The sequence below is a fragment of the Papilio xuthus genome, unplaced genomic scaffold (genome assembly GCF_000836235.2).
Source record: "Papilio xuthus unplaced genomic scaffold, Pxut_1.1 DF825783.1, whole genome shotgun sequence".
Taxonomy (NCBI): Eukaryota; Metazoa; Arthropoda; class Insecta; order Lepidoptera; family Papilionidae; genus Papilio; species Papilio xuthus.
In genome coordinates this window covers 3,156,165-3,181,943 of record NW_013532866.1, presented here as the reverse complement: position 1 = coordinate 3,181,943, position 25,779 = coordinate 3,156,165, and the positions used below count along the sequence as shown (strand labels likewise).

At 33.0% G+C, this 25,779-nt stretch overlaps 1 protein-coding gene across 2 annotated transcripts in view; it reads right to left on the bottom strand.

The window, feature by feature from the left end:
* The window catches only part of par-1, a 131,927-nt gene extending 106,647 nt beyond the window's left edge, over positions 1–25,280 (bottom strand). The window contains exon 1 of one of the 2 annotated variants that reach the window (XM_013323054.1): positions 25,162–25,280. Coding sequence is in view for 1 of the 2 variants with exons in the window: in XM_013323060.1 (XP_013178514.1) it covers positions 24,536–24,679 (144 nt within the window). In the remaining variant the exon portion in view is untranslated. Of the gene's footprint in view, positions 1–24,535 lie in introns of both variants that reach the window. The other variant, XM_013323060.1, reaches the window with a different exon arrangement.
* Positions 25,281–25,779: the final 499 nt, after the last annotated feature.

The following is a 25,779-nucleotide window of genomic DNA, read 5'->3' as shown; positions in this document are numbered from 1 at the left end:
AGCACGCGAGCTAATCGATATTAAAAAGCGTAGGTGTTTCCGCGCCAAATAAAAATTGCAAAACTGTCACACGTAACCATGCAACACAGATAAAAAAACATATTGAATAATTCAAAACTATTATGTAGGTGTTTCTTATCTAATAAAAACACAATTGCTTCATCTATTATCATAGATGATCAATTTTTATTAATTCATGACCGACTTAATTTTAGAAATTAGATACAAATATCTTACTAATATGCGTAGGAAGGGGGTAAACACGGACATGACACTTGATAGAGATGTATGGAGGAGTAGCACATACTGTGCCGACCCTCGATAGGGATAAGGGCAGGTTGATGATACAAATATCTTACTAGTATGATAATTGCGAAGGTGTTAGAAAGTATCTCTAGAAAGGCTGCACGAATTTTGCTAAAATTGGGCATAGATATAGAACGTAGTCTGGTGGAACTACACAGTAAATAGACTACTAATTAAGATTTTTTTTAATTCCGCGCGGACAGAATCGCGTGCTACAGTATATGTAAAATTTTATGCAAAATATTGCGTGTGATTACTACAGACCAATAGGATTTATCGATGTTTAAAATTAACTACTACAATTTCTTTTATATACTTAATAATTACCCTTGGAGTAGATTTATACAGTTAGGAACAAACTTGACCCCCACCATTAACTATTAGTAATCAGTGCCTTCTTAATAAGATTCGTATGGAGAAAACATGAAAAAGAAATCATCCAATTTGACTCACCAAATACGAGGGGAGTGTTAATTGAACTGCGAACGAGTTCAGACCGCACCTTAGGCGGTACAACATACAACATGCAGAAAAACATCATCGTTACAACGACTGTTAAAAAAAAGATAAATTGAACACCACAGGTGTTTACGATAAAAAAAAAAATATTTATAGTCCTATATTTCATTTAAACATCTATTCATCATCATCAACAACTTTTATCTGACCACTGCTGGGCCTATGCCCATTGGGAAAGGCATAGGCCTTTCCCAATGCCTTCCTAAGTATACGGTCCTCCGCCTTCCTTAAAAAAATTCTATGTTTTAATTCTGAACGAGACTATTACGTTCGTAGATTGTGAGGTTAAATTTAGTTAGATTACTATTGTTAGGAAGAAAATCCGAAAATGTGGCAGTGTATTAACCCAACACTAGCCCTACTAAAATGTCGACGTTTGTGTCCCCTCACTATTCATTCTGACACTGGACTTTGTAACGAATGGACGTCATTCGCGCCAAAGGATTCTAATTAATAATGTGTAAAACTATGGATTTCCACTGACTTAACACCCATACAAAAACATATTACTGCAGTGAAAATCCACATTAAAGTAGGTATATCTACTAATATTCTTCTAATGAGTACTCAACATAACCTGGTTACACGCTCCGTATACCCAAAGCAAAGCTAATGAGCTTACGAGAACCGTATCGATCCGTTCCTAATTTCGTACAGGCAGCAAATTAATTACTTAATAATTTTCTCAAAGGTAGATTACCTTTTCTATATTCGCATTTTTAGTACACTCGTTGTCGCCCGCTACTCCTTCGTACTCCGTTCGCGTGGAATTTAAAAAAAACTTAATTAGTAGCCATGCGTTCTTCCAAAGTTTGTTCTAGTGTTAGGAGGAAAATCCGATATCGAACCGGTGTATCTGCGCATCACTAGCTTTATTAAAATGTCGACGTTTATATCCCCAAATGAGTCTACTAATACTACTAGAAACTAATAATGCCTACACTTGTGCCAAATTTCATCAAGATCCGTTGAGCCGTTGCGGAGATACCTTCAAACAAACATTCATCCATCCATCTAAACATTCGCATTTATAATTTTAGTAATAAAGTAAAGAAGAGTAAGTAAGATATAAGACGTAAAATAGGACAATGATATTTTTATTTAATAAAAAAGCTCCTTATCTCTATTACTTTTAATGCTCGTGGTTTCACCTTCAAATTATATAGTGTAGGACCTTGCAGAGATAATGTTATATGAAGGCATCAACACGGCCGAGGACTAGTCCTAAGGCCGACTCCTTGAATATAATGCTTTTACTGGCCATGGACACCTGAGTATTAATACAAAACCTTTATGCTACTTTGTTATCTAATACCATCTAATACTTTGATTTAAACTGAAAATGTAAACATGTTATGACGTCATCGATAATTATGGGTGGATTAAGAATCTAGTTTTAATTTTTAAATCAAATACATCTTACTAATATTATAAATGCGAATGTTCAGATGCATGTTTGTTTGATCTACGGAAAGAACCAACAGATCGGTTGTAGAACATAGTCTGGAAGAGCACATAGGATACTTATTACATATTTTTAATTCCACGTGGCAGAGTCACGGGCGACAGCTTGTATTTCATATAAAAACATCTGTCTAATTGGGAAAGGACGTTTCCCGTAGCAGAAATGGAATCCACAGAATAAAAAAAAACTTATTGGTCAAATCTATTTTACGTTTTTATTCATCGATTCAATTGGCCCACTGGGAATACCCTTGCAGAGCTTTTTTATGTAACCATATCACATATATATTACGCTCATTCATTGCCTTTAATTTAAAATAACTGCAAGACAAAAACGCATCGTTGCGTTAATTTTCCACCTGTCTGAACCAAGCTGTTCGTATTAAGGAAAAGGATTTGAACAAAATAAGAAAAAACTCCTCGAAATTTACATCACAGAAAGAAAAAAGAACAGGAAGATTTACCTGATTTAAAAATAACCCAAATGTTTAATATTAGAAACCAAAATAACATAGGAAATATAATTTCACAACCTTATTTCTATGAATACATAAACTCTTAAATCTATGATATAAAATATAATTAAAAAAAAACGAATAATTAACTAAAATATGTTAATAAAAGGAGTCCCTTTGATTAAAATATAAAAAATATGTTAAACTTAATGTCGTAAAAAAAAACATAGCTAAGCGACCATTAAAGTTAATAAAAAAAGTTTCCTGAAGTCCTTATAGTAATAATTAGTGTGGGTTGAAATACGAATATTTAATTCAATGCGCATAAATCAATAAAATAATGTTCCACTATGGACCATTAGGATTCGATTTAAAAAGAAAAATGCTATCAAAAGTATCAAGATATAGTGGACGTAGTATAAAACCATTTAAGCCAATACCGATACAACCCTTAGAGAGTTGTCAAGTTACACATTTTTCATATATTTTTAGGGCATATATTTTCCTACCCGCAAACGCCTACACCGCGTACGTGACCAAAATACATGCCTGGAAAACTTTTTAGTTTGATTTATGTTTTGAAAGCTTTTCACCAAGTTTATTCATATCTACTCTCTTATAATACAGTTAAAGAACTTTAAGAACTACTAGTTGGATTAGATATATTTTTATATTTGACAACCATTATCAAGAATAGTACCAGGATTCCAGAAATTACAGGACCCGTACATTCATTGGTCTCGAGCAAATTTTTAATAAACTCTTAAACATAATAGGCGCAATCAGTCTTAAGACAGACAAGGAGTGTCGAAGGCCTATAAGATTGTAAACCATAGGTTAAAAATATTTGTGTCGCTTACTTACGAAACAATAATCATTCCATCATAAAAACTTCCCTTGCCAATCTATTTCTATTCTTAGATAACTGTATATCGAGACGTTTGCGACGCGGTACACTTAGCTGAGATCAAAGTACCAACCGATACAAATGCCACATCCTCAATCTAACCATCACGATGCCTGATGATAATGGCCGTCGTCCGGTAGCCGTTAGCCTTGTCCTGTGACCATCGCCAATGACGTAGACAATTCCTATGATTTATGCGAACCTGGTACTTTGAACTTACAGTAACAAATTTAAGACAATATATAATATCTCCTAACATCTTGGTGAAAAACAAGGTTTAAAATAAAGATTAACCTTCTATAAATATCTGTTATACCCCAATCTCTTTTATTTTATGCTAGCCTGGTACTTCGAACACAATTACTTTGGTTTGATTTTAAAAAAGTAACACAATTCATAAACTACTTCTAAATCCCCGGATACAACTTGCACTTTTCATATACAGTATGCTCATTATGTATATCCAACAAACCCCCTTCCCCTTTGCTCCCCCTCTCTTCAGCACTAATTAGTAATGCCTAGCACCAGTCTAAGTCGTGATGAGGCGCGTAAGTGCGACTGTAGCGTACGTGCCAAGTCTATTCTTAGACAATGGACCCTAGAGTAACCTTGCTGCATCTTGCTTAAGCATTAACGCTGGAAGTTTTTTTTAATTTACAAACATGGCTTCCACCGAGTCACTTCCGTGCGAAAAATCCTAGCGGCATGTAACGTGTTATCTTTTAGAAGCAGTCAGATTATTACGATTTTAATAAGTTAACCTCCTATTTTACAACTCTTAAAAATCCCTTAGGAGCTAACGAAGACATAATAAATGTTTACTTTATAGGCAAAGACATGTTGTGTGGTAACTCGATTTATCGCGTTAAAAAAATTGTCATCAACTGACAAGCTGCACTAAACATTTTCTTTGAGCAACGTGTGTCATGACGTCACAGCATGGCCACACACAAACGTATCATTATTTAGTATTTGCGACGATAACGATGTTTACTTTCGCTCAGTGTTGGAAATTTCCCAATGCATCGGAGGTACGTCTATATCAGTATGTGCGGAAAACGAACTCTAGTGATACAACTGTTTTTAGAACTCTTATCTATATGCGTAGCGTAAAGAAATAGAAAAAATATCTTATTATCTTTGTCATCATTTAATTTCAAGTGAAATTGCCATAAACCAACACTGGAAAACGCGTAGATCATTCCAGCTTGTTTTTACATTTTCCTGTTATATTTCAACTATGATATTGATCGCTGGATTGGAATCATGTAAACGGGTCATTATGCCTAGCTATTTGCTTTATTGTATCATACTGAAACAAGTTGTATTTAAAAAATACAAAATATTAATCATAAATGCTACATAATACAAAAATTAACACATGCAATGCCATCGAATCGAACGCGCGTGATTATTTTAGTACGTGAAAATCGTAGTGGCATTGAACGTGTTAAGAATCAAACCTAAACGAAAATAAATCTTACAATACACTAGCGGCCGCCCGCGTCTCCGTCGGCACAGAATTAAAAAAAGAAAAAATAGTAGACTATGTGTTCTTCCACACTATGATCTCTATTTATGTCAAATTTCGTCACAATCCGTTCAGCCCTTCTGGAGATACCTTCAAACATCCATCCATCCATATAAACATTTCCGTTTATAATATTACGCGTTCATTTCACCAGACAACATATATTCAAAAGTAAATCATCAATAGTCCGAAAGCGTAGAGTCGGAAATGATTCCGGAGTATAGTCGGATTCAATTAAATCCCTTCGTAGGTCAACGACCTCCGTTCTCAAACGGCTACCGATCGATGTTGGCAACGCAGCTGCGATGCCTTCATTGGATACTACCTAAGTAACACCCAGAAAAGTTTTTTGAAGGTAAAAATTTATATTTTCATTTTGCTTAAAGTTTTGATTAGTATTATAAATGCGTACGTTTGAATCTAAGAATGGATCCATGTTTGTTAGAACGTATCTCCAGAACATTTGCAGGGATATCGCTGAAAATAAGAATATATATAAATCTAGCTGTCGCCCGGGACTCCAACCGCGATGAATTAAAAAAAATAGTAGCCTATGTGTTTTTCCAGACTATGTTCTATATGTATACCAAATTTCATCGAGATCAATCCAACCGTTTTGGATATACCTTCAAACTAACATCCATCCATCCATCACATTTATAATATTATTAAGGCTATAGCCTGGAAAAACACACATGCTACAAAGTAATTATTTAATTCCGCGCGTACGATGTCTCTAGCGACAGCTAGTAATATAATAAACAGGAAACAGCAACCTCAATCTCGTAACTTAACACATTGACCTGAGATTACATATCGAACACAATCGATTTTATAAAAATGACATAACATGAAATTTGCATGTCAAAGAGTAATTCAAAGCCAGACCGAGCTGGCTTAGACATGTATCACCTTGAACTCAATTGCAGTGCGGTGTGAGATAAATTGGGTTATTGCAAACTGCAGTTTATTTAATCTGTGCAAAATGATATTACAGTTACATGTAAAAAATACAGAGTATGTATACATACATTTAACAGCTATTTTATAGTAAAACTAAATTGTTTTTTTTTTATAATAGAAGGGGGCAAACGAGCAGCGGTAACACCGAGGTATTGTTGAACAAAGATTGCCTTTGAAAACAACATAGCGACCATAGGCGGTTGCAATGCAAAGAAAAACATTCTACAATCATCGAGCTTTATAACTTTAAATGAATTAAAAGTTTGGTTTGAATAAACCAAACTCTTAACCTTTCTATTATTTTTTAATTTATATAATATATAATAAATTAAAACATAACAGAGATTAGCGCGGTAAACTATGGTCATATCACCTTGACACATCGTTTCACCATTCCCGCGCGCAATCATTCAATTGGCGGGAACTGACAAGATGGCCGACCAACTGTCAACAACAATCCCGTAAAGTGACATGGAACGTTTGTTAAATTTATAAATAAATATAAATAATAAAAGGATATAAGTGTTATTATATATGTCCTACATCAATATTAGTAGTAATTATGCTATCCCAAAAACGTTATCCTTGGAAATTAGTACAAGATATTAGTATTCTATTCAACATAAATCTGCTATGTAAAATCTTACTAATATTATACATGCGAATATTTAAATGTATGTTTGTTAGAACATATCTGTATAACAGCTGCATGGATCTCGCAGAAATTTAGCATAGACGTGGAACATAGCCTAGAGGAACACATGGGCTACTATTTTTTTAATTAATTTCGCGCGGATGAAGTCGCGAGCGGTAGTTAGTAGACTATAAATGTGTAATCAAACTACAAACTAATTAAACAATTGAATACCCACACAAACTATGATATTGGAATAAACCCAAGCGACGAGAAAACACGCTTGTCTGAATTCTAAATAACATAATAAAGGATTCGGCATACACGTACTGTACTATCAATATTTTATTTGCAAGATAAGGTTGATCAATAGTTGCTACTGGTAACGCCATCTATTATTCAGTAGCGGCACTGTACAAGTGAAGCGTACGTTCACTTGTAGAATATTCAACTTTCCGACGCTACGTGGCGCTATGTTGCGTTTAAGAATTGTATAAAAAATGTACTTAGAAATCCGATTCTAAGTTTTAAGGAGTGTATTATACATTTATAAATGCAAAAATATTGCGAAATATTTTATAAATAAATAAAGATTTTTTTCGTAATTTTCCTACTTGTATCTTTTTAATTGCCGCATCAAACTGTCGCTGTTATTTCGCGTTCATTGACCGGACCTTAATAAAAATACTTAGAACTGGATATATTTTATTCTATTTTATCCAGACCTTACATTTGCTTGTCCTAGTTCTCCTCTATACGCAATACATGAGGTCCGTTAACAAACTTTACCCAATATAAAAGAAAATAGAACGGTGGATTAACACCTTATTTTTGCCTGTTTTTATATGAAATAAGACAACATGGTTTTATACAAGCATCTAGACAATAAAATAATAATAATAAATGTCTAATTAGTGTTACATTTGATTAAATATACTATACAAAAAAATACCTTTTACATCTGTTAAAATATCCTATCAAACAAATTAACTTAAATTCAATATATACGATAAAACTAGCTGTCGCCCACGACTCTGTGCGCACTGAATTAAAAACAAACCTAATAAGTAGCCTATGTGTTCTTCCAGACTACGTTCTACATGTAAACCAAATTACATCGAGATCCATACAGTCGTTCCGGTGATACCTTCAAACAAACATCCATCCATCTAAACATTCGCATTTATAATATTAGTAAGATATAATATTCACCGCTGGAGGTCGCTGTAGGCGACTCACTGATTTAATTACCTTGCCTCTGACTGAACGGACTTGCACTACAGATAAACCAATAAACTTATTTTGTCGATATTAAATAAAATATAGCCTCGAGCGCTCCAGTAGCAAACGCAATTTAGATTTCCTATACGAAATATTATACCTTTATATATATAACTAAACTATCGAACTCAGAGTCCGTAAGTTAATCTATATTTTGTATGAGAAATCTCCACTTATCTTTAATTCTCGTAAGAGTAAAGCGGTTACTAAAAGATAAATTTAGCACCAACTCTCAAGCGTTTTTCCGCGCTTTAATCCATATACAAAATCATCAAACTTGACATAAAATTTAATCATTCAAATATCTATTACGCGTCGTGGTCGTTACGTATGTGACGTCACGGGCACGAGCCGCACGCTCTGATTACGTCGCTTACGGCACACGACTGCAGCACACGTGAGTCAAATAACATAACCTATAATTTACGCGACATGTAACCTTTTATCTTACATGGAATAAACCAAACAAGATATCTATATTTAACATTATAAAGAGGAAATATTTGATTGTTTAATTCACTGTTGTGAAGCTACACTATCCCAGGGCAGCATAGGCTATTTTTTTTTAATTCCGCACGGACGAAGTCGTTGGCAACTATGATTATTGCTGAAATGAGATATACAATTGATATTCCTTATTATTATTTCTTTTTTTTTAAAGATTTGTAAAGAATGATAGAGTTCAGTAATCTTACTTCCAAAAAAAAATAGTAATAAATTGCCATTAATCAAGCTAAAAGCTTTTTTTTTGTTAAAGGACTTTTGCATCAAAAATTCCAAACACTTCAATTATAATATCTTTTACTTTGCTAATATCCTGAGCGTAGGAATGCTTCGGTTGTCTTGTGATGACGTCACCGCGGAAGCGAAGGCCGTGCGCCGGGTGAGTAACCCGCAGCCCGTGGGTAGGATGTTAATATTTGCGGCGTCTCCTATAGCCATATGATAACACATTCAATGCTATCGACTCGCCTGGCGAGTTCACTTAAATTTAAGCGCCAATAGTCCAATGGTTAAGGGTTACACAATCACTTGGTAGTCGTAAACCATATTCTAGCACAAACCTATAGCTAAGAATCTTGCATTTCATTTGATTACAGAAAACACTACAATTTAAACCACATTTAATTTGACAATGAGCACAAAAAAAAACATTTTAGCTACGTAGTAACTAATAACTGTGATAACATATAAGGGCGGTTACACACATTATAAGAGAAGCGATCTATATGTATCTACAACGGAAGACGCGTCCACTGCGGACCAAGGTGTGTGCATCCAGACTGGCAGGGTGCCAAAGACACTTGTAAGGTAGCTGCCTTAGTGTGGCTAAAAGCGGATAATTTGACATAGTATGCCATCTCATATTTAGAATAGTATACAATTTAATAGCAAGCGCATAAAATTAATAAAAAAAGTTGACAATTTTCCTTAAAAAATGTGCACTTGTACAAAAAATAAATACGTTATGCATAAACAAATACTAATAAATGTTGGTATTGATTTCAACATCAATATATTTTTCCGCCTTCCGCAGTTTGTATGCGCTCAGTCTAAGCACTACGCGAGTCGCGATTCGATATGTCAATCGTAAACACGCTTTATGTAACCACGGTCGCTTAATGGCCCGCTGTGATACAACTGTTCGCAAACTTTTTGTATGGGATTTACCAAGACATACTATGAACTATGTATCACATAATATGTAAATCTATATATCTATATATATATATATATATATATATATATATATATATATATATATATATATATATATATACATATATAAAGGAAAGTCGTAGTTACACTATTTATAACTCAAGAACGGCTTTCCCGATATGGCTGAAAATTGGTGAGGAGGTAGCTTAGAGCCAAGAGACGGACATAGGCTACTATTTATTCCAGTTTGTTTTTTTTTTCGAATTTATGCCTTGAAGAGCTGCTTTTATTTAACTTACTAATATTATAAATGCGAATGTTTAAATGGATTTTATGTGGATAGATAGATGGGTGGTCTACACTAATTACTTCTTTATATATACATATATATATATATATATATATTCACGCGGACGGAGCCGCGGGCGACAGCTCGTATTGCATAGAACAGACGTGAATAACTCATACAGTTGCCAACAGTGTAGTAGTAAAAATATAAAGTAACAAATTACAAAATGTTATTTTAAGTTTTATTTTTTTTAACAGAAATATGTATATAGAAATCTCTCAAAACAATGAATAAGAAAATCTATTGTTTTTTTTTTTATTTAAAGTAAATCTACAATAAGAAGAAACAATTTTTTTTATATTATAAGGTGGCAAACGAGCGTGCGGCCACCTGAAATCGCTAAAATAGCGAAACTACCGTTGCCCATAGACTACACGTAATGATGCGTTGCCTACCTATAAGCGACGGAGGAGGGGATACAAAGAAAGAGAATCTTTCCCTTCCGATGCATCATCCGGAAAATCCACTTCTACTTCCCATCCTTTCTTAAAATAAGACCTAAGGGACGCAAATACTCACTAATAAAGATTTCACCAGTAAAGAAATGACGGTATAAAAAAGGGTAAAAGCTATAAATCAGGCATTTAGTAAATAAATAAACAGAGCAAAGGAGAAACACGTATCTTGATCATATTGAATTATTAATCAAGTTAAAGCATTTCCCACACGAGACGAGGCTGGGCTATAAATTTACCACGAACGGGAAATTAACACGGATGCTCATGAAATGGCCACATTGATAAAATTATTATAATGACATTAACGCTCTTAACTTATACTTAATCAAAGTACATTATATAATATTAGAAAGATAGCTAATGACCGCGACTCTTCGCGAGAAATTAAAAAAAGTAACCGTTAAGTGATTCCGAAGATGCCTTCTAAGAAACATCCATCCATCCAAATTTTCATGTTTATAATATTAACCAGATAGTAAGAATCATGTAAATCTTTAGTATTATTGGTAAAATTGTAAACTAAAGTAGTTCAAAATTTTAACAACGACAATTTTATGAAAACATAGAAATTAAAGTATACAAGTTCCTTGCAGTCTTTTCTCAAAAGGAATTCCTTTGTCGACGTCCAGGTCGGGCCTTGTGGTTACGATCAGGTCAAACCAGGGCGTTTAAGAGCCGTGCATTCAATGCAATTTACAACGATAGGGTAACAATGTAATAAAAAAATTTTTTTTAAGGTATTAGAAAATTTCTAATTTTTTTATTTTTTAGTAAACTTTCGGGCGATAAACAAACAATTTTTACTCTTTGGATATGAAAAAAAAAAATTAAATACGACATTGTTTTGTAACATCCATCAATGAATAATGTATTATTATTTTTCCTCCTTGTTTGTTTAAGGTTTCCTTATATTAATTTTAATTATTTATCATTATTAACTCTGACCAGTACAAAATGAGTAAATTATGTATTGTCACTTTTAATATAAGAGCAATGCAGTTAAGTCGACTGTTACAGTTCATACATACAACACATTAACACGTTAACATTGGATTCGTACACATAAAAACAACAAAAATAACAGTCACTTCACGTAATCTAGAGGGATAGGCAAAGATTGTGGAGTTTTATTCTGTCTCATCCACATTTATGTATCTTCGTAAAATGGAACACAAACCGCCTTATCTGATGAAAAGAGAATATTTTCCCTTCCCACGCATCCTCTCATCTGGAAAATTCACTTCCACTTCCCGTCCTTTCCTTATCAGAAAAAGGGTGGGAAGGAACGAGGACTTAAATTAGGCCTCCAGGACGCATCAGACTTTACTTGGAATTACTTCTACTTGATGCCTGTATTCTGTGTGGTCGTGGTATTGCAATGGTAAAGCGGGCTCTACCACTGTTAAGTTAAGTCCCTCTAAAGTAGGAAATATTTTCATCAGATGTGTCAGTATTTCAGGATTTGTCCGTCATTTTACAATCGCATGTAATCCCTACATTGTGCAGTTATTATTGTTGCGTAAAGCAGCGCGCTCTCATTGTCACCGCTTTACGTAAGACGCGGTGTCGTTTGCTAACCAATGTGTACTATATGTTTAATATATGTGCTTCAATTTACCGTAAATAGTGATGTATGATAAATATGACTGTGGAGGTTAAGATACAGAATTGACTATGAAACTTACTTTTAGAAATGCCTTTGATTTAATAATTCATGGAAAAGTCTATATTTTATTTTGCCGTTCTTATCTAAAGACAAAAAAAATGTAATTAATATTAAGATTGTACTGCTAATAACGTGGCCAAAACATATCGTCACTCAACAATTTAAAAAAAACTAATTGTGAACCTCCTCCTTTTTGAAGTCGGTTAAAAACATAGAGTATACACGTATTTTAGTAGTGAAAACTATCGAAATTAATAAATTATGGAAATTATAATACTATTGATATATTTTCATACTTTACGTCATTAAAATTAAAACGCTTATTACCTGTACTTTGTAGATTTTAAATTATTTCACTCTACTGTACTATGTCAGTTCATTATAAATGTGAACATCCTGTATAAAGCCTGTGAAGAGTATCTATCGAGGTCTCTATTTCCCTTTTACGGCCTTCATTGCTAAGAGCTCATTCGCTATTTTCCAACATCGGAGTAAACAAGTCAAAGAAAGAATAATATTTTTTCCTTTTCAAGTTAGTTATAGGATAAAATAAAATAGAAATTTTAATGGACAGGAAAAAAATCACAAATTCTTTGTTAGAATTCCCTTTTTATCTTTTGTTTTTACATCTCCCGCATAATCAGATGATTATACAGGCTGATCCAATATTTGAACAAATGATTGGCAAAAGATTACTCGTAGACATTTAATGGTGTAAACTCATCATCTCTTATAATACAAATTTGCAAATTTACTTATTTATCTTACATTGTATCTAAATAACTAAAATCTATAAGCGGTTACTTTTTGTAAATCAGTTTATCTATTGTCAAATCATTCTAAAAATAAACACCCTTTATAAAGAAGATAAAAGGAAAAAACGCACCACACTAACCGTAGTGATGTGATCTAACAAACGCTAATTAATAAGCTAAACAACCGCGATATAAAACCGTTGGCCAAACAAATGCTATCGTTATATAAAACCTGTAACACACAACCACTAAAGCGAGCAAATTTTTTTTAACAAATATATTTCTCATAGACACCCTTCAAAAGGTTACTGATGTCAGTTACCCTCCTGCTCCTGCATTAACATCAACTCATGAACATGTGGAATCTGTGGTTTATAGGAACGAAACAAATCCTTTTATCTGGTGTTTTTTTGAAGGTACTACCAGAACGGCTGAACGGATCTCGATGAAATTTGGCATACGTATAGAGTATATTCTTGAAGATTTTTTAATTCCTCGCGGGCGACAGCTAGTTGTATACAAAACTTCGCTTCGCTTCTTCTAACTGTGTGCTACCGGCGTAACACCTACGCTTTAACCACTTGAACTTGACCGATGAGTCAGGTTATTCTATTCGACTATAGCTTCGCCCCCGGAATTACTTATATAAGAATAAGACAATATACGAAGATAATGTACTCTTCATTATCGGTAAATATTAACATATTTATGGTAAAATTCTATATTTGGTATTCAGACATCGCTTTAACTTGGCACAGATTCGTAATACATTTGCTAGCTTACTTTAACAAATATAATATAATAAATAGCTGTTGCCAGCAACTTTATCCGTGCTGAAATAAAAAAAAACTTAATGAGTAGCCTATGTATATCTCCAGACTATGTTCTACATATGTGCCAAATTTCATCAAGATCCAACAAAAATCCATCCGAACATTCGCATTTATAATATTAGTAAGATTAATTTCTTTCGATTTTCGAGTACATTGATAGACTACTCAAAATTTGATAGAAATATACCTGAATAAAAATAATATTTACCTAAAAAAAAAACTAATCCGCAAAAAAGCATATAAGTTCTATAAACTTCAAACAGACCGACATCTAAGTAACAGGCATAATTATTTTTATTTGCCTTTCATATTTCCTACATTTCCATACATAAAAGTTTCACACACAAATAACGGTGTTGTATAAAAAATGTAATCCAATTTATCAAAAAGTTCCGCGTGACCTCGTCTGCTTATTAACAAAATGTTTTTTAATTAATACACGCTATGTAATTTATAACGCAAGTTATAACGTTAGCAAATTAAAATGGTACATACTTTTAGTCATTATTAGTTAGAATCTATTGGCGCGAATGGCGCGCTTTCGTTACAAAATCAAGTTTCAGAATGATTAGTGAGGGGACATAAACGTCGACATTTTAGTAAGGCTAGTGTTGCGTCGAATTTTCTTCCTAACAATACACACAAGACCAGAGGTAGCAAACCATTAAATATCAATGTCATAGACATGCCACCAAATTATTTTAACTTTGTAAATAATGCATACGTTTCATAGCGTGTTCACTCCTTACATTACTAGTGGTCGCTCGCGACCCGTCCACGCGGTAAAAAACATAATTAGTAGCCTATGTGTTCTTCCAGACTATGTTCTATATCTATGTCAAATTTCATCGTGATCCGTTAAGCTGTTCTGGAGATACCTTCAAATAGACATCCATATATCAATCCATCTAAACATTCGCATTTATAATATTAGTAAGAAGTAAGATCTAGGTCAAATTTAGTAGTGCATAATGAATTTTGTAATCTGTGATTTGCCCCAAACATTGTGTCACTTGCCATTCACCATCCCTAAACTAAACATGTAATAAGCAATAGAAGAACAATTTACTAGGCCTTATTTAGTCGTCTTTCCCTTCCCACCCTTTTTCTTATAAAGAAAGGATGGGAAGTGGAAGTGGACTTTGGATGTGAGGATGCAAGGAAACGGAAAATATTTCCTTTCTGTAGATCCTTTCCTCCGTTGATTAAAGGTAGGCAACGCGTATGTAATTGCGTATGTCTATGGGCAACGGTCACTTCGCTTTTTCAGCGATTTCAGGTTGCCGCTCGTTCGTTTGCCACCTTATGTATCGTAAATTAATAAAAAACTATATAATAAACTTTTTTTAAACAATGTTTCCTAATCATTTTTTTTAACTTTGAAAGCCTGTATTAAGACACTAACTAATAAGAAAGTTTTCAAAATTATCAAACATTTTCATTGTGTTCAAAATAAACTCTAGTTAGTACACGGCCTTACGTAACACAAGCGGCTAATCAACAAAAAACTGGCAGCTGAACTAACTAAAGACAATTAGGCGGACGGCTATTTTTAAACGTTGGTTTAGATCACCAACTATACTTTCGTATTATAGCTAATATCATTTAAAATACAAAATGGCAGTTATAATCATCATAAATATGACATTTTCATTTAAATTAAAACTTTTAATTCTAACATAAAACTTTATACGCTTTCATAAGTAAGGTTTAACAGTGGTAGAGCCCGCTTTTACATCTTCGCACGAATTGGCCCGGCTCGCCCGGTGAAATACCACGACCACACAGTAGACAGGCGTCAAGTGGAAGCTATTCCGCGTTTCGTCTGATGAGTATGCGTCCCGGAGGCCTAATTTAGTTCCCTTCCCACCTTTTTCTTATAAGGAAAGGATGGGCAGTGGAAGTGGACTTTCCGGATGAGAGGATGCATGGAAAGGGAATATATTTTCTTTCTGCGCATTCTCTCCGCCGTCGATTAAAGGTAGGCAACGCTTATGCAATTGCGTATGTCTATGGGCAAAGGTCACTTCGCTATTTCAGCGATTTCAGGTGGCCGCTCGCTCGTTTGCCACCTTATGATATAAAAAAAAGGAAAAGGCGAAAAAATACGAATCAGATGATGAATCATTCATCATCATCATCATCAAAAGCTTTTCACAATGAAACACATTTACTACACCATAATTATAGACAACTAGCTGTCGTCCGCGACTCTATCCGAGCAAAATTTAAAAAAAACTAAATAAGTAGCTTGTGTTCTTCCAGACTATGTTCCAGATCTATGCCAAATTTCATCGAGATTCGTTTAGCCGTTCTGGAGATTCCACAAATATCTATCTAAACTTTCGCATTTATAATATTAGTAAAACCAAAACAATATCATTAAACATTTATAGTATTCAAACAGTCCTTTCAAACAACCATTACATAATTAAAACGTCTTAATAAATATAAAATATCAAATCTATCGCTACTTCCCACGTATATAGTCGTGAATAAATCTTAACATACCTAAGTGCACTTTGTAACATCCTACGACTTCGTGAAACTTCTTTTTAATACGACATCGGAACTCCGTCGTCTCAATAGAGTTTATCTTAAGTAAAAAAATAAAAAAAACTCATTCACTTTGCACAAAAGAAAAACAAAAGAAAGGAAAAATGCAACAGAAAAATAACAATAATTACATCTTAGTTCTGTTGATTTGATTGTTAATAAAAAAAAACTCTTATCTTACTAATATTATAAATGCGAATGTTTTGATGGATGGATGTATGTTTGAAGGTATCTCCGGAAAGGCTCAAGGGATCTTGATGAAATTTGGCACCCATGTAGAACAGTCTGGAAGAACGCATAGGCTAGTAATTAAGTTATTTAATCCCGTGCGGACAGAGTCGCGTGCGACAGCTAGTATTACTTATAATTGTCAACGAAATTATTACAAATATTTCAGCAATGAAAAGCCACAGTTATTGTGCTAAATATTTCAGTTATTCATGTATGGTGGAGAGGCTACTCTCTCTGTGATCCCCTATAAGGCTACGAGCAACAAAACTGGGCCCCGTTTACATCGGACATTACGACTTTTTGCACGGCTTTCGATTCTGTAGTTCACACGATACCTTAGTAACACTTACAACTTTACGATGAATTTTTTGTTTAATTTTTAAACCTGTGCCGTTGAAATTTTAAATGACACGTATTTCGACAATGGAATCTCAATATCTTACTAATATTATAAATACGAATGTTTAGATGAATGCATGTTTGTTAGAAGGTCCCCACAACCGCTAAACTCGTTCACTCAAAGGCATTGATGTAGAACATAGTCTAATAGAACACATAGACTACTTATTAAGTTTTTTTTTAATACTAGTCGAAAGCTAGTTTAATTCACATTTAGGTCCCTCAAGGAACTGAAGGCCTCTTACGTCATACAGTACACGTAATCGATCAATATGTTAATTTTGAACCGTGAGGTGCCCGGCCTGTGCGGCGGAAGCCGTAGTTGGTAACGCCGGACACCGGCTAAACTTGGCACACATTCGTATTTGCTGGCATCGTTCAAGTCTACGTTAACTTGGTATCACATTAAGGTTGCTTACTTTAAGTTATTTTTAAACTAAAAACTGATACAGGCCAATGATTATGGAAACAGATTACCCATCTAATAGACGTAAGTTCCCGCCATTCGAGTCCTCAGCAAACTTCAGTTCAAGCAACTTCACAAATGGATATACTGTATTGTTTTTTATCTGTATTTAAAGTTTCATTCTAAAGCTTAAAACTATAAATAAACTATTAAACAAACTGACAGGTGAATCTCTCATTTTCAGGAATGCCAACCCGTCTAGACTCTAGACAATTCGCTTTAGCGTTCTCTGAAAGTTAACAGGTAGACAGACAAATGTGATAATTTAAGTTCGTGCAAGCTGAAATAGTCTGACAATAGACATGCCATCACAATTCAAACCTAAAAAAGCAATAAAGTAAATATGAATTAACTTGAGAAAATGTCCAACTAAATTACTACAATCCGTTAAAAAAATAACTTCTGATATTATCAGAATCATGTTTAGAAATGTTTTAGAAATTGACCATTCAATAAAGAAATTTTATCTATTATTCTTTCAACCCACTGTCCAAAAACCTAAACAAAAAAATCATCAGTAATATTATTTTATAGGTTTTTTGTCAGTGGAAACGCACGGTTAAATTTCATTAAAAATAAACGTCCGAAAAACGTCGCAATGTCGCTTCAAGATCGTATCATTCAATACCCAATACGTATACTGTTTATTGAACCCGAGTTCACAATAAAAATGCGACGTCGCTACAACGGTGTACATGACGTCATCGGAGCCCCGCACAAATTTGCCCCCAACTATTCTGTCAATAATAAACACGTAATCGATCCACTGATTATAAAACCATACCAACTGATATTCTTTGACTTGATAAACAGGTAATCTTACTAATATTATAAATGCGAAAGTTTAAATGGATGTTTGTTTGAAGATATCTCCGGTACGTTGCAACGGATTTTGATGAAATTTGGCACACATAGAGAACATATTCCCGAAAAACACATAGGCATAACACTTATTACGTTTTTTTTTAAACTTACGAAAATAACTTATACAAAACATTTTGGTCATTATAAAAATAGCAAAAAAATATTGTACTAACTACTTATTAGTTTATTCCTCGCATTTAATATTTGAATTTTCTTAACTTAATTGTAAAGACAGTCAAACCGCACCTAAAGGACAGTCTGACAAAACCCTAGGCTACATTTTTTACGTTGTTTTATTATCTTAAAACCACTTAAGATTATTTATTACACAAATAAGCAAATAAAAAAACAATGTACATAATGTAACCAATTCATTACAGGAAACTGTTTATTTGAGTGTTTATTACTCATTACGATAGACTTCATGACGTCAAATACGTAAAGTATTACTAGCTGTAGAAATTTAAAAAAAACTCCTTAATCAGCCCATGCGCTTACCAGCCAGTAATTTACTTGATCCAAATCCATTAACCCTTAATTGGACGAAATTTTTTGTAGCTTAAAAACTGTTTTTTTTTTTAGTAAAGTCATACTTACGTAATTTTCTCTAAACTATAATATTATAGTTCAGTAGATTTTTTTTTAATTAGTTGTTCGTCACACTGGACACCATTGAATTAAGGGTTAAACCGTTTTGGAATTTACTAGCTAACAAACATTAATCAATCGATTTAATCTTTGTCATTTAAAACTATTCAAATAATAATAGATGATTTGAGATAAACTTAGTAAAACCAAACAATATTACTATAATTTTAGAATACATAACATCCTAAAATTTGTAAACATTTCAAATACCTAATTGTTTATTATTTTAAACTAGCTGTCGCCCGCGACTCCATCCGCGTGGATATATAAAAAAAACTTAATTAGTGTAGCCTATGTGTTCTTTCAGACAATGTTCTATACGTATGCCAAGTTTAATCGAGATCCGTTCTAGAGATATCTCCAAAAACCCATCCATCCATCCACATCACATCCATCTAAACATTCGCATTTATAATATTAGTAAGTTAAATAAAAAGCTCAAGTCGTTCTTGAGTTATAAATAGTGTAACTAACACGACTTTCTTTTATATATATAGATTACGTATTAATAATACCATTAAATATTACGCAATATAATTAATTCTAATTTTAATATCCAAATAAAGTGAAGACTATTTACTATAGAAAAAAACAAACAGAAATCCTACCTTAGGCTGTCGATTTCTTTTCCCATGTCCCAATGCAGCAAAACTACGATCACACCGTCGATTGTTTATAAATAAATTAGATTTTGGGCTGTACATTTTCATCAATGCAGCCATTATTATACCAAACACAATTCTTAATAAAAACTTAACAATCTTGAACACTATTCTACGTATGAAACACACTTTAAAAACTTATTAAGAAAATTAATAATTATTATTATTTAATTTCTTTAAAAAAAAAATATTACGTTTAAATATTAGAGTAATAACCGTACATAAAGATTACAAAAAAAAAATAAGAGATTTGAAACATAAAAAAAAAGAAAAACCTAAATTATACGTAATTTAGATTACTCTAAACTTTCATAAGAAGTAAAGGGAATAACAAAGACTCGATATTTGAGTATAAAATATAAATATTTTACTTCTCCACACGTCACACTGTCATTAGCGAAAGGATTGCTATTTTCACGTCTACCGTCATTTGATATTTTAATTCTCCCTCGCTAACATTACCGTGGGTTTATTCATCAAAATATGACGATATCGTTATCTCTCTTTTTTACCAAAGACAGAGAGGAATCGCAATATGATTTTCGTATATCAACTGTTATATTGCGTTAAAATGTATCCTACAGCTTATGCTAAGGCTTATTTGCCTTTTTAGTATTTCATAATATCTTGTGAAAACTAAACATTTATCCATGCTTCTATGAAGTACACACAATAGATAACGACTTTCATTGTTTTATCTAAAAATATTTGACGATTATTTTCATACATGCTTTCTCTGTTTTATCAAAGAATATTTAAAAGACGACAATATGTGTCAAAACAAATGTCAATACAGTGAAAACCCACAGATAAATAATGATATTAATTTTCCTACAAGCCGACAATAGCTGGATAGATTTTAGTAGCAAAGTCACATGCAGCATGCGTCATTACGTCATAGGATGCACAGACTAATTCTGTCACGTAGCGGGGAAGTCGCGTGGGCACTTCGGGAATACGGGACGAACGGGAGAAACGGCACTTGTCGCTTTTCGTTTGTCTACAAATAGATATAAAGGTGCTTACACACTAGAAGTTACACCGGTATTAGGGTAGGAAAAGGTCATTGAACTCTTTTAAACACCATCAATGTAATCCACAACTACTGTCGTATTGTAATCATTAATCGATTTGTATTTAATATGGTATATTTCTTATTTAAAAAAAAATCGATCTTTATCCAATTTCGTATATGCTTTTAAATGGTTTAAATTTAATACCCCTAAAGATCGCAATAGCAATCTTTACACATCATAAAATCGATCCAAATCGATACTAGGATCGAATATTGATTTTGGTAAGTGGTAAAACTGATGATAGTGGGCTTAGTAAATGCCTATTATTTTCAAAGCGTCATACTTGGAAATAAACACTGACGACAGCAACCTGTTCCGAACTATTGCTGTATTCCTAGTACCTTCATCCAAGGCATTACTTCAACCAAGTTTGTAAACACCTGATTACTATTCACATCGGAAGTTTGAGCTAGTTTAAGGCGCCATGTTATCGCTATAGAAAGTGCAGCTTAAACGGGACAACGGTGTCGAAAATATAAATGCAACGAGCAACTCCTTCAGATTAGTCACCGGACAATTTTAAACTTTGCCAATTTATAATTAGACTAGTCGTAATATTTAAATATCAGCAAATAGCCCTTGCCTGCGACTCCGTCTGCGTAAAATTAAGAAAATAAAATAATTGGTAGCCTATATGTTCTCTCACACTTTAATCAAATTAAGAGAAATCGATTAAGTCGTTTTGGAGATATTTCCCATAGAGTGTCTGGTTGTCTCAAACTGTATGTTTGTCCGTAAGACAGCGTTTGTTCCGAGTAATCTTCGGAACGACTGGACCGATTTTGACGGGAAAGTAGCTGATACACTCAGGCACATTTTAGGCTAGTTCTTAAATTCTGCGCTGACGAAGTCGCGGACTATCGATAGTGATAAATAATTTAGTATATTATAAAAATTTGAGTTCTTAGTAGTAATTATTATATCTCGTCGTATTCAATAGTAAATAATTTTATTTTCCGTATTTATTATATTATATATATTATATCCGTATAATATCGTATATTTAGCAAAAATTACTAATAAAATTAATATGCTGAGTATTCCCACTGAATAATTTTACGAATATCAATTCGAGTTATTACATTTAAAATGAGTATAAGGATAACATTATGTAAGTCACCGTAAAGCCTTAATTAAAGCCAGTACAGTAATACAGAAGCGCTCAAATTCAGTTGCATATTACTGGCATAATGTAACCATTGCCAGTGACACAACAATTCATACCAGACCATTGCTACTGTCCTATTACACTGGAATAATGTAAACCAGACTTAAGTGAATACTTCTAGGTTATTAGTTTACTAGGATTTTTTAGTTCTAGAAACATAAATTGTCAATAAGTCAGCCATGTATTAACATATATGAACATAAGATTGTACAAAAAAATCTTGTAAATACAATCTATATTACATAGATATACATATTCATATAAAAATACATGTATCTATATTATGTAAAATATGAAAAAGTGTGTATGGTTGGTACACATTGTAATTGCTACAATTAACTCATACACCATGTGTGAAGTATTATGTAAAATATAGTTGTGAACATACAAAACCATTTAACCGGATAATAGAAGCATTTTAATGAGCCATTTTGCAAGTGCATAATTGATTCACATAATAAATACAACAGGCTTTTTATACTATTGTAATAAAAACATTGATAGTTAACTTATAAGTAAAATAAACTACACTAAACAATAAATTAAGTCAAAGATCTTTGATACTTTCTTTCAACGTTTACTTATTATGTCTTACCAAAATTTCAATAAAGGTCAAACTTATAAATCCTAATTATAAAAAAAAAAATCTTTCATATTCATTTTGAATTGTAAATAGTTTCTATTCAGCGTAAAGTCTTAGTCTTAGTATCTATACATAATGCAGGCTCGAAGAAATTCTGGATATTTGCCCAACATTTTTGAATACAACAAAAACATATAAAAACCACACTACCCAATACATTAAAAATATCTTACACTCATATACTGCAGATAGAAATATATAAATATACACAATTTGATATTTAACAGTTTAAACACAACATATGGACATTAACATAAAAACGAAACTTCAGCTAAAAGCAAACACGGAGAAAAAAATGGTTTCTTGGTCTTTATCTAAATAAATTATGGATATTAAATTATTTATTTTTATTTAAGAATTCTTAAAAGTTAGCCATTGAGTCTTATTAATGACAAAATGTATTAAAGAAGTAATTTTCAAGTCAAAGATTAAATGAGTATATTATTAAACCTATTAGCTATTCATATATAAGAATTCATCAATTTAAATATTGAAGTACAATCAAATTTGAACATATATTATACAACTTAGGGAAAAAATGGTTGAAAATATTTATAAAAATATAACCAACTCGACTAACATTGTAACTTGATAAAAAAACATATCATAATTTATCTAACACACTGAATTAGTTGTACAACAAACTGTGGAAGTGTTAGACATTATATTAATATGAGTTTCCACTGCCAAAACAACTGTACAAGAACATATCATCATTCTTTTTATTCTTGTGCTAAAAACAGAGATACCAATATGTTTTTGTTAATGTATCTTAACAGTGGAAACCCACAATACTAAAAACATTCATGTAATACCAATTGAACTAACATATGATTAATTTTTATCATTGTATCAAATTTACAATATGCTAGTAACTGTTTTTTATGTAAATAAATATTGGGCGGATTTATTGAAATAAGTTAGGTTTTATAAATGAAAATAAATGATTTACTTCTCTCACATTCAAAATATGTACCAGTCATATAGTTGCGCAAATTATGCTCTTACAAATACTACTCTCATTTTTTTACTAAGCAGCTGTCGCCCGCCACTCCATCCGTGCAGAAGGAAAAAAAACTTAATACCCTGTGTTCTTTCAGACTATATTCTACAGCTATGCCAAATTACAGCAAGATCCATGCAGCCATTCTAGAGCTATCTTCAAACAAACATCTATCCATCCGTCCATCCAAACATTCGCATTTATAATATTATATAACATATGAAAATTAGGCATGAATAAAGTAAATCTCAAGTGAAGTCAACCAACCCGCACTTGGAAAGGAAAAGGAGATATTATGGGACCTTTGTTACAAGTCTATATGCAGTTTACTGACACAACTTGTGTATATTATGTTTGTATTATAGAGCATAATAAATCTTATAGGATATTTTTGTGATAGTCATGTAACATAGGTAAATAGGTATATATGTATCATTTATTCTTATTTATGAAATATAAATGAATTAATGAATCACTAATTTCATCCCTCTTATGTTTCATACGAAATTATGTGGTAATTTTGTTGCAAGTTAACCAAAATTTGGCTAATACTTATATCTAGAGTGTATTTTCAACACTTTATGTTCAATTTGTGTTAAAAATATAATGAATGAATAATAATCAAGTGCAGAGACATTATGCAATGTAATTTGCACAATACAAAACACCAAGTAAGTCTACTTTGTTGTAATTAGTCCAATTTTGAAAGTAACACATAAGTTTATTATTTCAACACCATTACAGTACAATTTTCAATATTTAACCTTTACATGTAATTCAATTAGGAAAAATTCATTTTTATTCTTCAAGTTAAGGCAAAAACATGACTAATCTGATTATGCTCAAAACTAACTAGAATTTAAGGTAAAACTTTTTAATAATATCATTTGGAGGACTTTTAAAAAATCATTTGATCATTAAACATAACATTTCTATTTGTGTTTAGTACAATTTATATGTTTACTTCATACCACAAACTCAGGTACGACCAGTTCAGTGTGTAAAGACCAAGAAACCATGAATGGAGGAAGTGACTTACCTTAAACATAGGGCGAGGGTGCCTCGGCTGAGAGGGCGCGGTGGCCGCAGCCGAGACCGCGGGCGCCGGCGACGGCGAGGTCACATGGTCAGCCGGCAGCGACTCCGGCACCGTCTGCAGGGTTGGCCGCATAGTCGTCGACATCGTCACACCAGTTAAAGCACTTATCACCTCGCTAGTACACCCTCACTGCTCGCATCCTCTGCGGCCGCCGCCCACTTAGCCAGCCCTCTCGGCCCAGGCCTTCACCAGCTCGGCTACGATGCCTACGAATTAACTTAACCGATCGCCGAACAACAACGCCCATCTAACCGCATTTTCGACCATAAAAATACATAGCGAAGACCTAATCGAAGAGTTAGGATACTATAGGCATACCTATTTCACTTTCACGTTAATGCTAACGATCGTCGAGATGGAAAACGGAAATAGACACGCAAAAAACTATTAGAAAGCTTACAGTGTCGTCTCCTGTCACATAAACACTACGAAAGAATTCGGCGTTTCAGATAAATGCCGACGCGTAACACGATTTCTCTAACGCGAACGGCCCGTAAAAATATTATAAAACCTTTTATCGGTTAAATGTTCGTCAATTTAATAATAAATTTACTAAATATATTAACTTAATTCAGCTAAAAGTCCGTATATTCTTGAATTCACTCTCAAGATGGCGGATTTTCCCTACTCCTCGTAAATGGGCACAAGGCTGACACGAAAACATCAACCGGCTCTCTATCAATCCCTTTCTTTTGATACTGTATGAAATGAGATAGTAATATGTGGCTAACTTCAACAGAGTTTTGTTAAACGTCGAGGATACGTCATAGAAGATCTGCCAATGGCACATGCGTAAAGTAACGTTATTTAAAATGAACGCAATCATAACAGTTTGGTTTTCAAATGCGTTTAAGTTTTCGTTAATCTCAAGTGAAAAGGATTTTTTTTTGAAAGCGTAAATAATTTAAGTTTAAATTAATTTAGGCTACGAGAAGGTCATCTTTGGTTAAATTAATACTAAAAAATAGTCGATCCAAATTAAATGAGAAGATCGAACTGAATTTTATGTTTTTATATTGCACTCCCAACATGATTATTTTAAATGAAATTTATTTCTTAATTCCCTTTCTCATATTAAGTAATATATTTTAAAGACAAGATTAAATAAAGATTGAATGTCATCGTTAATGTAAAATCAAATTTAACTAAAATTATATTTTATTGCTAAAACACTGGTTGCCATT